This window comes from Hemiscyllium ocellatum, chromosome 31 (genome assembly GCF_020745735.1).
Source record: "Hemiscyllium ocellatum isolate sHemOce1 chromosome 31, sHemOce1.pat.X.cur, whole genome shotgun sequence".
Lineage (NCBI taxonomy): Eukaryota > Metazoa > Chordata > Chondrichthyes > Orectolobiformes > Hemiscylliidae > Hemiscyllium > Hemiscyllium ocellatum.
Genome location: NC_083431.1, coordinates 4,295,071 through 4,311,273, shown reverse-complemented (window position 1 = coordinate 4,311,273; position 16,203 = coordinate 4,295,071). Strand labels below are relative to the sequence as shown.

At 54.8% G+C, this 16,203-nt stretch overlaps 1 protein-coding gene across 1 annotated transcript in view; it reads left to right on the top strand.

Annotated features, from left to right (window-relative positions):
- The first annotated feature begins 259 nt into the window (after nucleotides 1-259).
- LOC132830557 (Na(+)/citrate cotransporter-like) overlaps nucleotides 260-16,203 on the top strand; it is a 57,890-nt gene continuing 41,946 nt past the window's right edge. The window contains exons 1-4 of the mRNA XM_060848342.1: nucleotides 260-381; nucleotides 2,261-2,389; nucleotides 15,172-15,308; nucleotides 15,742-15,963. Coding sequence (XP_060704325.1) covers nucleotides 274-381; nucleotides 2,261-2,389; nucleotides 15,172-15,308; nucleotides 15,742-15,963 — 596 coding nt within the window. The 5' untranslated portion in view covers nucleotides 260-273. The remainder of the gene's footprint in view (nucleotides 382-2,260; nucleotides 2,390-15,171; nucleotides 15,309-15,741; nucleotides 15,964-16,203) is intronic.

Below are 16,203 nucleotides of genomic sequence, written 5' to 3'. Positions count from 1 at the left end.
TCCCGGGAGAGGGAGAGGGAGAGGGAGAGGGAGAGAGGGGAGGGGGAGAGAGAGAGAGAGGGGGGAGGGAGAGAGAGGGGGGAGGGAGAGAGAGGGGGGAGGGAGAGGGAGGGAGGGGAGTGAAGGGAGAGGGGCTGAGCGGCCGGGGTCGGGCTGTCCGCTGTGGGCTCAGGGAGTGTGAGGTCCCGGGGGGGGAGAGGGTCCCGAGGGGAGAGGGTCCCGGGGGGGGGGGGAGAGGGTCCCGGGGGGAGAGGGTCCGGCTCCCGGGGGGAGATGCCCGCCGTCTGTAGCAGAGCCACCCTCCTCTGGGGCAGGAATACGCTGTTCCTTGTGGGCCCCATCTGCCTCCTGCTGCCTTTAGCTATCGCCGGGCGCAGCTCCGTAAGTTCCTGATCCCACCTGCGACCCACTGGATCCCAGCTCGATCCCCGCGGCGGGGGGAGGGGAAGGGGGGTTTTTACTGGATCCCAGAGTGTTTCTGCAGCTGCTATTGGACATTAGCAGGATCAGGGGGATCCCTGTCTGATCCCAGTGGATCTGGACAATAGCCACTTCCCGCAGCAGATCACTGGATCCCTAGATCTCTCCGGAACTCCACCGTTATCTGTCTTTTCCCAGGGATTCCCCCAGAACCTCCGTGATCTCTCCCAGTGATCACTCCCCCTCTCCGGGATCTCCCTCTCTCTCCGGGATCTCCCTCTTCCCGGGATCTCCCTCTCTGTGATCATTCGTCTTCCCGCGATCTCCCTTTTTTCCGGGATCTCCCTCTCTGTGATCTTGAACTTTCTTGATGATCTCCATTTCTGGGATCTCCCTCTCCCCGGAATCTCCCTCTCCCCGGAATCTCCCTCTTCCCGGGATCTCCCTCTCTCTGGGATCTCCCTCTCTCTGGGATCTCCCTCTCTCTGGGATCTCCCTCACTCAGGATCTCCCTCTTCCTGGGATCTCCCTCCTGTTTGTGATCCCTTGGTCCCTTCAATCTTCCCGATTCCTGTGAAGTGATTCCGTCTGATTTTGATGGATCTGTCTCCCCCCAGTCTGGATTGGGTCGGTGTTTCAGGGAGAGATCACTCTGAGGAACAGATTCCTTCGCGATTCCCACCGATCCAGCTGGTGTGACTTGGATCTTCCAGAGGGTGATCTTTTGGGATCCTGGAGAGCTGAAGGATGATCTCGGGGAATCCTGAGGAGAGGCTGGGTTTGGATCTGTTTCCTGGAGCTCTCTCCCATGTCCTCTCTGATCGACTGTGATCGGGAGTGATCACTGGGATTGATCAACCACTGCCTGGTCGTATTCTCCAGCTGGTCGCTCGGGGCTGATGGTCTGGGATCGTGCTGTGCACTTCCCATCTTCTCTCTGACCCTTCACAGATTCTCCTCCATATCCTGCTCTGTCTGTACATGCGCAGTGGCCATTCTGCCCTATAACCCCACTTGTGACTAGCCCCTGTCAAGGGAGCATTTCCTGCCCTCTCTGTTTGAGGGGTTGGGGGCTGATGCTGCTTTGGGACTGGAGTCACTTGGAGTCAGAGCACCAGCTGGTTGCTCTCTTTCTGAAGGGACATCCATGCCCCCCTCCCCCACACCCCCTCCCTCACACCTCCTCCCCCACACCCCTTCCTCCACACCCCTCCCCCACTTATCCCCTCCCCCACTCATCCCCTCCCCCACACCCCTTCCCTCACATCTCCTCCCTCGCACTCCATCCAACACACCCACGCCCCTCCTCCCACCCCCCCACCCCCACACCCCCTCCCTCACATCGACACCCCACAGTCCCTCCCCCATACCCCCCCCACCACGCTCCCAGCTTTGGGTTTTCCCAATAGCTGTCATTTTCTGGGATCAGGATCCCATCCTTGGATTTGAAGATTCCCTCCCGGTGAATGTGCGCTGTGACTAATGGGATCTACACTGACGACCTCTGACCTGCTCCAGGGTCAGAGACAGCAAGTGCCTGGACCCTGACAGTGACCCCAACAGTCACACTGACTCTGATTGGCTCCAGCCCCAGACTGTCACCCCTCCCCTCCCCTCCCCATGCAGCAAGAGGGAGTGGGGAGGGGGGGGGGAGGGGGGGCAATGGACCTACCTCGGATTTCTTCTCACTATCTCCTGATCTGATTTGGTGTCAGCCTTTATTGGATAAACCTGCCATGAAGCTCCATTCCATTGCAGTGAGAGGTGCTATGTAATTGCAAGTTGTTGTTGTTGTTCTCAGTAGCGGGGGTGATGTGCATTTTCTTTCCCACTCTGACAGGAAGCCTATTGTGGATTTATTGTGATCTTGATGGCTGTATATTGGTGCACTGAAGTCATCCCGTTGGCTGTCACTGCCCTCCTTCCCATCTTACTCTTCCCACTCTTTGGAATCATGCCGTCGAAACAAGTAAGTGGCAGCGTTCCCCCACCCTCACCCCCACTGACCCCCACTGAACCTTGTGTGAATGGACAGCATTGACCATGACCCCCTGACTCCAGTGTAAATGGACAGCACTGACCATGGCTCCTTGACCCCAGTGTGAATGGACAGCGCTGACCATGACCCTCTGACCCCAGTGTGAATGGAGGGCACTGACCATGCCCCACTGACCATGGTGTGAATGGAGAGTACTGACCCTGACCCCCTGAGCCCAGTGTTAATGGATAGCAATGACCATAGCCCTCTAGGTCAGTGTGAATGGACAGCACTGACATTGACATCCCGACCCCTGTGTGAATGGACAGCACTGACCATGCCCGCCTTGACCCTTGTGTGAATGGAGAGTACTGACCATGACCCCTGACCCCAGTGTGAATGAACTGACTGACCATAACCCCAGTGTGAAAACACAGCACTGACCATGACCCCTGACCCTAGTGTGAATGGACAGCACTGACCATGACCTCCTGACCCCAGTGTGAATGGACTTCACTAACCATGACCCCGTGACCCCAATTTGGTCAGCAGTGACCATGGCCCCCCAACCCCTGTGTGAATTGAGGGCACTGACCATGCCCCACTGACCGTGGTGTGAATGGAGAGTACTGACCCTGATCCCCGGAGTCCAGTGTTAATGGACAGCAATGACCAAGTCCCTTTGACCCCAGTGTGAATTGACAGCACTGACAGTGACATCCCGACCCCTGTGTGAATGGACAGCACTGACCATGACCCCCTGACCCCAATGTGAATGGACAGCACTGACCATGACCCCCTAACCCCAGTGTGAATGGACAGCATTGATCATAGACCCTGCACCTCTGTGTGAATGGACAGCACTGACCATGACCCCCTGACCCCAATGTGAATGGACAGCACAGACCATGACCCCCTAACCCCAGTGTGAATGGACAGCATTGATCATAGCCCCTGGACCTCTGTGTGAATGGACAGCACTGACCATGGCCCCTTGACCCAGTGTGAATATACAACACTGACAATGACCACAAGACCTCAGTGTGAATGGATTGGACTGACCATGATCCTTGGCTGTAGTCTGAATGGACAACACTGACCATGACTTCCTGACCCCAGTGTGAATGGACTTCACTGACCATGACCCCCTGACCCCAGTTTGGTCAGCACTGACCATGCCCCTCCAACCACTGCGTGAATTGAGGGCACTGACCATGACCCCCTGACCCTTGTGTGAATGGAGAGTACTGACCATGACCCCCTGAGCCCAGTGTTAATGGACAGCAATGACCATAACCCCCTGACCTCAGTGTGAATGGACAGTACTGACCATGGCCCCTTGACCCGAGTGTGAATGGACAGCACTGACAATGACATCCCAGCCCCTGTGTGAATGGACAGCACTGGCCATGACCCCTGACCCCAGTGTGAATGGACAGCACTGACCATGCTCCCCTGACCCCAGTGTGAATGGGCATCACTGACTATGAATCCCTGATCCCAGTGTGAATGTACAGCACTGCCCATGGCCCCCTGACCCCAGTGTGAATGGACAGCACTGACCATGGCCACGTGACCCCAGTGTGAAAGGATAGGACTAACCTTGACCCCCTGACCAGAGTGTGAATGGACAGCACTGACTGTGACCCCCTACCCCAGTGTGAATGGACAGCACTGACCATGACCCCTGACCCTAGGTTGGTCAGCACTGACCATGCCCCCCCCTGACCCCGGTGTGAATGGACAGCACTAACCATGTCCCCTGACCCTACTGTGAATGAACAGCACTGACCATGGCCCCTTGACCCCAGTGTGAATGGGCAACACTGACCATGACCTCCTGACCCCAGTATGAATGGACAGCACTGAACATGTCCCCTTGACACCAGTATGAATGGACAGCACTGACCATGACCCCCTGACCCCAGTATGAATGGACAGCACTGACCATGACCCCCTGACCCCAGTGTGAATGGACAGCACTGACCATGGCCCCTTGACCCAGTTTGAATATACAGCACTGACCATGACCCCAGTGTGAAAGTCCAACACTAACCATGACCCCTGACCCCAGTGTGAATGGATAGGACTGACCTTGATCCCCTGACCCCAGTGTGAATGGACAGCAATGACCATGCTCCCCTGAACCCGGTGTAACTGTAGAAACTGTCAATGATCCCCCGAACTCAAGTGATTATGTAACACTGACCATGACCCCCTGACCCCAGTGTGAATGGATGGCACTGACCATGCCCCCCTGACCCCAGTTTGGTCAGCACTGACCATGCCCCCCTGACCCTTGTGTGAATGGACAGCACTGACCATGACCCCCTGACCACAGTGTAAATAGACAGCACTGCCCATGACCCCCTGACCCCAGTGTGAATGGACAGCACTGACCATGGCCCCTTGACCCAGTGTGAATATACAGCACTGACCATGCTCCCCTGACCCCAGTGTGAAAGTCCAACACTGACCATGACTCCTGACCCCAGTGTGAATGGATAGGACTGACCTTGACCCCCTGACCCCAGTGTGAATGGACAGCAATGACCATGCTCCCCTGACCCTGGTGTAACTGTAGAAAACTGACAATGACCCCCCTGACCCCAAGTGAATATGTAACACTGACCATGATCCCTGACCCTTGTGTGAATGGAGAGTACTGACCCTGACCCCCTGAGCCCAGTGTTAATGGACAGCAATGACCATAATCCCCTGACCTCAGTGTGAACGGACAGCACTGACCATGGCCCCTTGACCCCAGTGTGAATGGATAACACTGACCATGACTCCCGATCCCAATGTGAATGGACAGCACTGACCATGACCCCCCCCACCCCAGTGTGAATGGACAGCACTGACCATGGCCCCTTGATGCCAGTGTGAGTGGACAGCACTGACCATGACCCCCTGACCCCAATGTGAATGGACAGCACTGACCATGACCCCCCCCACCCCAGTGTGAATGGACAGCACTGACCATGGCCCCTTGATGCCAGTGTGAGTGGACAGCACTGACCATGACCCCCTGACCCCAGTGTGAATGGACAGCACTGACCATGACCCCCCCCACCCCAGTGTGAATGGACAGCACTGACCATGACCCCCTGACCCCAGTGTGAATGGACAGAACTGACCATGACCCCCCCACCCCAGTGTGAATGGACAGCACTGACCATGGCCCCTTGATGCCAGTGTGAATGGACAGCACTGACCATGACCCCCCCCCACCCCAGTGTGAATGGACAGCACTGACTATGACCCCTTGGCCCCAGTGTGAATGGAAAGTACTGACCATGACCCCTTACCCGTGTATGAATGGACAGCACTGGCCATGACCCCCTGACCTCAGTGTGAATGGACAGCACTGACCATGGCCCCTTGACCCAGTATGAATGGACAGCACTGACCATGCTCCCCTGACCCCAGTGTGAAAGGCCAACACTGACCATGACTCCTGACCCCAGTGTGAATGGATAGGACTGACCTTGACCCCCTGACCCCAGTGTGAATGGACAGCAATGACCATGCTCCCCTGACCCTGGTGTAACTGCAGAAAACTGACAATGACCCCCCTGACCCCAAGTGAATATGTAACACTGACCATGATCCCTGACCCTTGTGTGAATGGAGAGTACTGACCCTGACCCCCTGAGCCCAGTGTTAATGGACAGCAATGACCATAATCCCCCGACCTCAGTGTGAACGGACAGCACTGATCATGGCCCCTTGACCCCAGTGTGAATGGATAACACTGACCATGACTCCCGATCCCAATGTGAATGGACAGCACTGACCATGACCCCCCCCACCCCAGTGTGAATGGACAGCACTGACCATGGCCCCTTGATGCCAGTGTGAGTGGACAGCACTGACCATGACCCCCTGACCCCAGTGTGAATGGACAGCACTGACCATGACCCCCCCACCCCAGTGTGAATGGACAGCACTGACCATGGCCCCTTGATGCCAGTGTGAGTGGACAGCACTGACCATGACCCCCTGACCCCAGTGTGAATGGACAGCACTGACCATGACCCCCCCACCCCAGTGTGAATGGACAGCACTGACTATGACCCCTTGGCCCCAGTGTGAATGGAAAGTACTGACCATGACCCCTTACCCGTGTATGAATGGACAGCACTGGCCATGACCCCCTGACCTCAGTGTGAATGGACAGCACTGACCATGGCCCCTTGACCCAGTGTGAATGGACAGCACTGACCATGGCCCCTTGTCCCAGTGTGAATATACAGCACTGACCATGACTTCATGACCCCAGCGTGAAAGGACAGCACTGACCATGACCCCTGACCCCAGTGTGAATGTATAGCACTGACCATGACCCCCCTGACACCAGTGTGAATGGACAGCACTGACCATGACCACCTGACCCCAGTGTAAATTGACATCACTGACTATTACCCTCTGACCTCAGTGTGAATGGACAGCACTGACCATGACTTCCTGACCTCAGTGTGAATGGACAGCACTGACCATGACCTCTGACCCCAGTGTGAATGGACAGAACTGACGCAACTGTGTATGGACAGTACTGACCATGACCCCTGACCCCAGTGTGAATGGATAGGACTGACCTTGACCCCCTGACCCCAGTGAGAATATACAGCACTGACCATGACCCCAGTGTGAAAACCCAGCACTGACCATGACCCCTGACCCCAGTGTGAATGGACAGCACTGACCATGACCCCTGACCCCAGTGTTAATGGACAGCACTGACCATGACCCCTGACTCCAGTGAGAATGGACAGCACCGACAATGACCTCTCTGACTCCAAGTCAATATGAAACACTGACCATGACCCCCTGACCCCAGTGAGAATAAACAGCACTGACCATGACCCCAGTGTGAATGGACAGCGCTGACCATGACCCCCTGACCCTTGTGTGAATGGAGAGTACTGACCATGACCCTCTGAGCCCAGTGTTAATGGACTGCAATGACCATAACCCCCTGACCTCAGTGTGAATGGACAGTACTGACCATGGCCCCTTGACCCGAGTGTGAATGGACAGCACTGACAATGACATCTCGACCCCTGTGTGAATGGACAGCACTGGCCATGACCCCTGACCCCAGTGTGAATGGACAGCACTGGCCATGCTCCCCTGACCCCAGTGTGAATGGACAACACTGACTGTGACCCCCTGAGCCCAGTGTGAATGGACAGCACTGACAAAGGCATCCTGACCCCTGTGTGAATGGACAGCACTGACTATGAACCCCTGATCCCAGTGTGAATGGACAGCACTGCCCATGGCCCCCTGACCCCAGTGTGAATGAACAGCACTGACCATGGCCACGTGACTCCAGTGTGAATGGATAGGACTAACCTTGACCCCCTGACCCGAGTGTGAATGGACAGCACTGACTGTGACCCCCTACCCCAGTGTGAATGGACAGCACTGACCATGACCCCCTGACCCTAGGTTGGTCAACACTGACCATGCCCCCCGGACCCCGGTGTGAATGGACAGCACTGACCATGTCCCCTGACCCTAGTGTGAATGGGCAACACTGACCATGACCTCCTGACCCCAGTATGAATGGACAGCACTGAACATGTCCCCTTGACACCAGTGTGAATGGACAGCACTGACCATGACCCCCTGACCCCAGTGTGAATGGACAGCACTGACCATGGCCCCTTGACCCAGTTTGAATATACAGCACTGACCATGACCCCAGTGTGAAAGACCAACACTAACCAAGACCCCTGACCCCAGTGTGAATGGATAGGACTGACCTTGACCCCCTGACCCCAGTGTGAATGGACAGCAATGACCATGCCCCCCTGACCCCAGTTTGGTCAGCACTGACCATGCCCCACTGACCCTTGTGTGAATGGACAGCACTGACCATGGCCCCCTGACCCCAGTGTGAATGGACAGCACTGACCATGGCCCCTTGACCCAGTGTGAATATACAGCACTGACCATGCTCCCCTGACCCCAGTGTGAAAGGCCAACACTGACCATGACTCCTGACCCCAGTGTGAATGGATAGGACTGACCTTGACCCCCTGACCCCAGTGTGAATGGACAGCAATGACCATGCTCCCCTGACCCCGGTGTAACTGTAGAAAACTGACAATGACCCCCCTGACCCCAAGTGAATATGTAACACTGACCATGACCCCCTGACCCTTGTGTGAATGGAGAGTACTGACCCTGACCCCCTGGGCCCAGTGTTAATGGACAGCACTGACCATGATCCCCTGACCCCAGTGTGAATGGACAGAACTGACCATGACCCCCTCTCACCAGTGTAAATGGATAGCACTGACCATGACCCCTGACCTCAGTGTGAAAGGACAGCACTGACCATGGCCCCTTGACCCCAGTGTGAATGGATAACACTGACCATGACTCCCGATCCCAATGTGAATGCACAGTACTGACCATGACCCCCCCACCCCAGTGTGAATGGACAGCACTGACCATGGCCCCTTGATGCCAGTGTGAGTGGACAGCACTGACCATGACCCCCTGACCCCAGTGTGAATGGACAACACTGACCATGGCCCCTTGACCCAGTGTGAATATAAAGCACTGACCATGACTTCATGACCCTAGGCGTGAAAGAACAGCACTGACCATGACCCCTGACCCCAGTGTGAATGTATAGCACTGACCATGACCCCTGACCCCAGTGTGAATGGATAGGACTGACCTTGACCCCCTGACCCCAGTAAGAATATACAGCACTGACCATGACCCCAGTGTGAAAACCCAGCACTGACCATGACCCCTGACCCCAGTGTGAATGGACAGCACTGACCATGACCCCTGACCCCAGTGTGAAAGGACAGCACTGACCATGGCCCCTTGACCCCAGTGTGAATGGACAGCACTGACCATGGCCCCTTGACCCCAGTGTGAATGGACAACACTGACTGTGACCCTCTGAGCCCAGTGTGAATGGACAGCACTGACAAAGGCATCCTGACCCCTGTGTGAATGGACAGCACTGACTATGAACCCCTGATCCCAGTGTGAATGGACAGCACTGCCCATGGCCCCCTGACCCCAGTGTGAATGGACAGCACTGACCATGGCCACGTGACCCTAGTGTGAATGGATAGGACTAACCTTGACCCCCTGACCCGAGTGTGAATGGACAGCACTGACTGTGACGCCCTACCCCAGTGTGAATGGACAGCACTGACTATGACCCCCTGACCCCAGTTTGAATATACAGCACTGACCATGACCCCAGTGTAAAAGCCCAACACTGACCATGACCCCTGACCCCAGTGTGAATGGATAGGACTGACCTTGACCCCCTAACCCCAGTGAGAATATACAGCACTGACCATGACCCCTGACCCCAATGAGAATATACAGCACAAACCATGACCCCTGACCCTTGTGTGAATGGAGAGTACTGACCATGGCCCCTTGACCCCAGTGTGAATGGACAGCATTGACAATGACATCCCGACCCGTGTGTGAATGGTAAGCACCGACCATGACCCCCTGAACCCAGTGTGAATGGACAGCACTGCCCATGGCCCCTTGACCCAGTGTGAATATACAGCACTGACCATGCTCCCCTGACCCCAGTGTGAAAGGCCAACACTGACCATGACTCCTGACCCCAGTGTGAATGGATAGGACTGACCTTGACCTCCTGACCCCAGTGTGAATGGACAGCCCTGACCATACAACCCTGACCCTAGTGAGAATGGACAGCACTGACCATGACACCCCGACCTTAGTGTAAATAGGCAGCACTGACCATGATCCCCTGACCCCAGTGTGAATGGACAGAACTGACCATGACCCCCTCTCACCAGTGTAAATGGATAGCACTGACCATGACCCCTGACCTCAGTGTGAACGGACAGCTCTGTCCATGACCCCCTGACCCAGTGTGAATGGACAGCTCTGTCTATGACCCCCTGATCCCAGTGAGAATGGACAGCACTGGCCATGACCCCTGACCTCATTGTGAATGGACAGCACTGACCATGACATCCTGACCTCAGTGTGAATGGACACCACTGACTATGACCCCCTGACCCCAGTGAGAATGGACAGCTCTGGCCATGACCCCTTGACTTCAATGTGAATATACAGCACTGACCATGACCTCTGACCCCAGTGTGAATGGATAGGACTGACCTTGACCCCCTGACCCCAGTGTAAATGGACAGCGCTGTCCATGGCCCCCTGACCCCAGTGAGAATGGACAGCACTGGCCATAACCCCTGACCTCAGTGTGAATGGACAGCACTGACCATGACATCCTGACTTCAGTGTGAATGGACAGCAGCGACCGTAACCCCTTGACCTCAATGTGAATATACAGCACTGGCCATGACCCCTGACCTCAGTGTGAATAGACAGCACCGACCATAACCCCTTGACCTCAATGTGAATATACAGCACTGACCATGACCTCTGGCCCCAGTGTGAATGGACAGCACTGTCCATGACCCCCTGACCCCAATGTGAATGGACAGCACTGATCATGACACCCTGTCCTCAGTGTAAATAGACAGCACTGACCATGACCCCGACCCCAGTGTGAATGGACAGCACTGACCATGACCCCCTGACCCCAGTGCAAATTGACATCACTGACTATTACCCTCTGACCTCAGTGTGAATGGGCAGCACTGACCATGACTTCCTGACCCAACTGTGTATGGACAGCACTGACCATGAGCCCTGACCCCAGTGTGAATGGACAGCACTGGCCGTGACCACCTGACCCCAGTCTAAATTGACATCACTGACTATTACCCTCTGACCTCAGTGTGAATGGGCAGCATTGACCATGACATCCTGACCTCAGTGTGAATGGACAGCACTGACCATGACCTCTGACCCCAGTGTGAATGGACAGAACTGACCCAAATGTGTATGGACAGCACTGACCATGAGCCCTGACACCACTTTGAATGGACAGCACTGGCCGTGACACCCTGACCTCAGAGTAAATAGACAGCACTGCCAATGACCCCCAGACCCCAGTGTGAATGGACAGCACTGACCATGACCACCTGACCTCAGTGTAGATTGACATCACTGACTATTACCCTCTGACCTTAGTGTGAATGGGCTGCATTGACCATGACAACCAGACCTCAGTGTGAATGGACAGCACTGACCATGACCTCTGACCCCAGTGTGAATGGACAGCACTGGCCGTGACACCCTGACCTCAGAGTAAATAGACAGCACTGCCAATGACCCCCTGACCCCAGTGTGAATGGACAGCACTGACTATGACCCCCTGACCCCAGTGTAAATGGACAGCACTGACTATGACCCTCTGACCCCAGTGTGAATGGACAGCACTGACTATGACCCCTTGGCCCCAGTGTGAATGGACAGCACCATGATCCCGTGACCCCAGTGTGAATGGACAGCACTGACTATGACCCCTTGGCCCCAGTGTGAATGGACAGCACCATGATCCCGTGACCCCAGTGTGAATGGATAGCACTGACCATGACTCCCTGCCCACAGTGTGAATATACTGCATTGTCCATGACCCCATGACTCCTGTGTGAATGGACAGCACTGACCATTACTTCCTGACCCCAGTGTGAATGGACAGCCCTGACAATGACACCCTGACCTCAGTGTGAATGGACAGCACTGACCATGACCCCCTCTCACCACTGTAAATGGACAGCATTGACCATGACCCTGACCTCAGTGTGAATGGACAGCTCTGTCCATGATCCCCTGACCCAGTGTGAATGCACAGCACTGGCCATGACCCCCTGACCCCAGTGTAAATTGACATGACTGACCTCAGTGTGAATGGACAGCACCGACCATGACATCCTGACCTCAGTGTGAATGGACAGCACTGACCATGATCTCTGGCCCCAGTGTGAATGGACAGAACTGACCCAAATGTGAATGGACAGCACTGGCCATGGCCCCTGACCTCAGTGTAAATAGACAGCACTGACCATGACCCCCTGACCCCAGTGTGAATGGATAGCACTGACCATGATCCCCTGACCCGAGTGTGAATGGATAGTACTGACCGTGACTCCCTGCCCACATTGTGAATATACTGCACTGACCATGACCCCATGACCCCTGTGTGAATGGAGAGCACTGACCATTACTTCCTGACCCCAGTGTGAATAGACAGCACTGACCATGACCCCCTCTCACCACTGTAAATGGACAGCATTGACCATGACCCCTGACCTCAGTGTGAATGGACAGCACCGTCCATGACCCCCTGACCCCAGTGTGAATGGACATCACTGACTATGACCCCTGATTCTAGTGTGAATGGACAGCACTGGCCATGACCCCTGACCTCAGTGTGAATGGACAGCACTGACCATGACATCCTGACTTCAGTGTGAATGGACAGCACCGACCGTAACCCCTTGACCTCAATGTGAATATACAGCACTGGCCATGACCCCTGACCTCAGTGTGAATAGACAGCACCGACCATAACCCCTTGACCTCAATGTGAATATACAGCACTGACCATGACCTCTGGCCCCAGTGTGAATGGACAGCACTGTCCATGACCCCCTGACCCCAATGTGAATGGACAGCACTGATCATGACACCCTGTCCTCAGTGTAAATAGACAGCACTGACCATGACCCCTGACCCCAGTGTGAATGGACAGCACTGACCATGACCCCCTGACCCCAGTGCAAATTGACATCACTGACTATTACCCTCTGACCTCAGTGTGAATGGGCAGCACTGACCATGACTTCCTGACCCAACTGTGTATGGACAGCACTGACCATGAGCCCTGACCCCAGTGTGAATGGACAGCACTGGCCGTGACACCCTGACCTCAGAGTAAATAGACAGTACTGCCAATGACCCCCTGACCCCAGTGTGAATGGATAACACTGACCATGACCCCCTGACCCCAGTGTGAATGGATAGCACTGACCATGACTCCCTGCCCATTGTGAATATACTGCATTGTGCATGACCCCATGACCCCGTGTGAATGGAGAGCACTGACCATTACTTCCTGACCCTAGTGAGAATGGACAGCACTGACCATGACACCCTGACCTTAGTGTAAATAGACAGCACTGACCATGATCCCCTGACACCAGTGTAAATAGACAGCACTGACCATGATCCCCTGACCCCAGTGTAAATGGATAGCACTGACCATGACCCCCTGACCTCATTGTGAATGGACAGCACTGACCATGACATCCTGACCTCAGTGTGAATGGACACCACTGACTATGACCCCCTGACCCCAGTGTGAATGGACAGCACTGTCCATGACCCCCTGACCCCAATGTGAATGGACAGCACTGACCATGACCCCCTGACCTCAGTGTGAATGGACAGCACTGACCATGACATCCTGACCTCAGTGTGAATGGACACCACTGACTATGACCCCAGTGAGAATGGACAGCTCTGGCCATGACTCCTTGACTTCAATGTGAATATACAGCACTGACCATGACCTCTAACCCAACTGTGAATGGACAGCACTGTCCATGACCCCCTGACCCCAGTGTGAATGGACAGCACTGACCATGACCTCTGACCTCAGTGTAAATGGACAGTGCTGTCCATGACCCCTTGACCCCAGTGTGAATGGACAGCACTGTCCATGACCCCCTGACCCCAATGTGAATGGACAGCACTGGCCATGACCCCCTGACCTCAGTGTGAATGGACAGCACTGACCATGACATCCTGACCTCAGTGTGAATGGACACCACTGACTATGACCCCAGTGAGAATGGACAGCTCTGGCCATGACCCCTTGACTTCAATGTGAATATACAGCACTAACCATGACCTCTAACCCAACTGTGAATGGACAGCACTGTCCATGACCCCCTGACCCCAGTGTGAATGGACAGCACTGACCATGACCTCTGACCTCAGTGTAAATGGACAGTGCTGTCCATGACCCCTTGACCCCAGTGTGAATGGACAGCACTGACCATGACCCCCTGACCCCAGTGTGAATGGACAGCACTGACCATGACCCCCTGCCCCCTGAGTGAATGTACAGCACTGTTCATGACGCTCTGACCCCAGTGTGAATGGACAGCACTGACCATGACCTCTGACCTCAGTGTAAATGGACAACTCTGTGCATGACCCCTGTGTGAACCCCAGTGTGAATGGACAACACTGACCATTACCCCTGCCCCCAGTGTGAATGGACAGCACTGACCCTGACCCAAGTGTGAATGGACAGCACTGGCCATGACCCCCTGACCCCAGTGTGAATGGACAGCACTGACAATGACCCCTGACCTCTGACACCAGTGTGAATGGACAGCACAGACCATGAACCCCTGACCCCACTGTGAATGGACAACACTGTCTTTGACCCTCTGACCCCAATGTGAAAGGACAACACTGATCATGACCACCTGATCCCAGTGTGAATGGACTTTCGCTCTCTGACCCCAGTGTGAATGGATAGCACACGACCATGAACCCCTGACACCAGTGTGAATGGACGGCACTGTGCTTGACCCTCTGACCTCAGTGTGAAAGGACAACACTGACCATGACCCCTGATCCCAGTATGAATGGACAGCACTGACCATGACCCCCTGACCCCAGTGTGAATGGACAGCACTGATCATGACCCGCTGACCCCAGTGTAAATGGACTCACCGACTATGACCCGCTGACCCCAGTGTGAATGGACAGCACTGTCCAGAACCCGTTGTGCTATCGTGTTTGACAATGTGAATGGCCATTGCCACAGTGTGGCCTCTCAGTAATGTTTTCTTTTCCAGGTGTGTATGCAGTACCTGAAGGACGCCAATATCCTCTTCATTGGGGGGTTAATGGTGGCCATATCGATTGAACACTGGCATCTTCACAAACGGATCGCCCTGAGAACCCTCATGTTTCTGGGTGTCAAACCAGCTCTGTAAGAGTTTCTCCATCATTGTTCTGTTGTGTTCAGTCCAGTACACGGTCAAGATCCAGGCTTTAGTTTTGAGAACAGGGTCAATGGAGAGGATGTGGGTCACTGTGCATGATATTCAAGTACAAGGTCTGGTCCAGTAAATGTCCAGTAAGTGTCGGCTGGGGGGGGAGCGGGGGGGTGTGAGAGAAGGAGGGGTTTCAGATAAACTTGAAGCACCGTGACTTCCAGTCTGCTTGGAGCCCAGGCCTCCAGCCCAGCTGCCCACATGGTGAAGACTGGTCTGTGTGTTTGGAGAACATCCAACAGGAACCCCTTTGGAGTGTTCATGTCCAAGAAGAGGGTCTTCAATGGGTTCATATTGAGCAGGAGCAGCCTGATTGGCTGGATGTCATGTGACCGTTGCTGACTGGTTTGTTTTCTGTGTTGGTTCCAGGTTAATGTTGGGGTTCATGGCTGTGACGTCATTCCTATCGATGTGGATCAGTAACACAGCCACGACAGCAATGATGATCCCCATCATACAGGCCGTGCTGCAGCAGCTCACCAGCAGTGATGTGGAGGCAGAACAAACTGATTTGGAAAGTGCAGGGCCAACCAATGACTTGGAACTGGAGACAAAGAGCTCCAAAAATGAACTGGACTCGTCAGGTCTCTGATACATTCACTCTCCCAATGGGGCCTCTTCAGCCACATCTCAGAGGTTACTTGATCCCAGGCCCCAGACCCCAGGCCATGTTAGAGTTGTTCCTGAAGTGAACATGACCCCTCAGAGAGCCGTCCTCCACGGTTTCAGCCCCTGAAGATGGGGTGGGGTTAGTGGGTGTGGGCAGCTGGCTGGTGCCTGTGGAGTTACTGGGCAGAGGTCCTGGCAGTTCCTCTCCACAATTACTGCCAG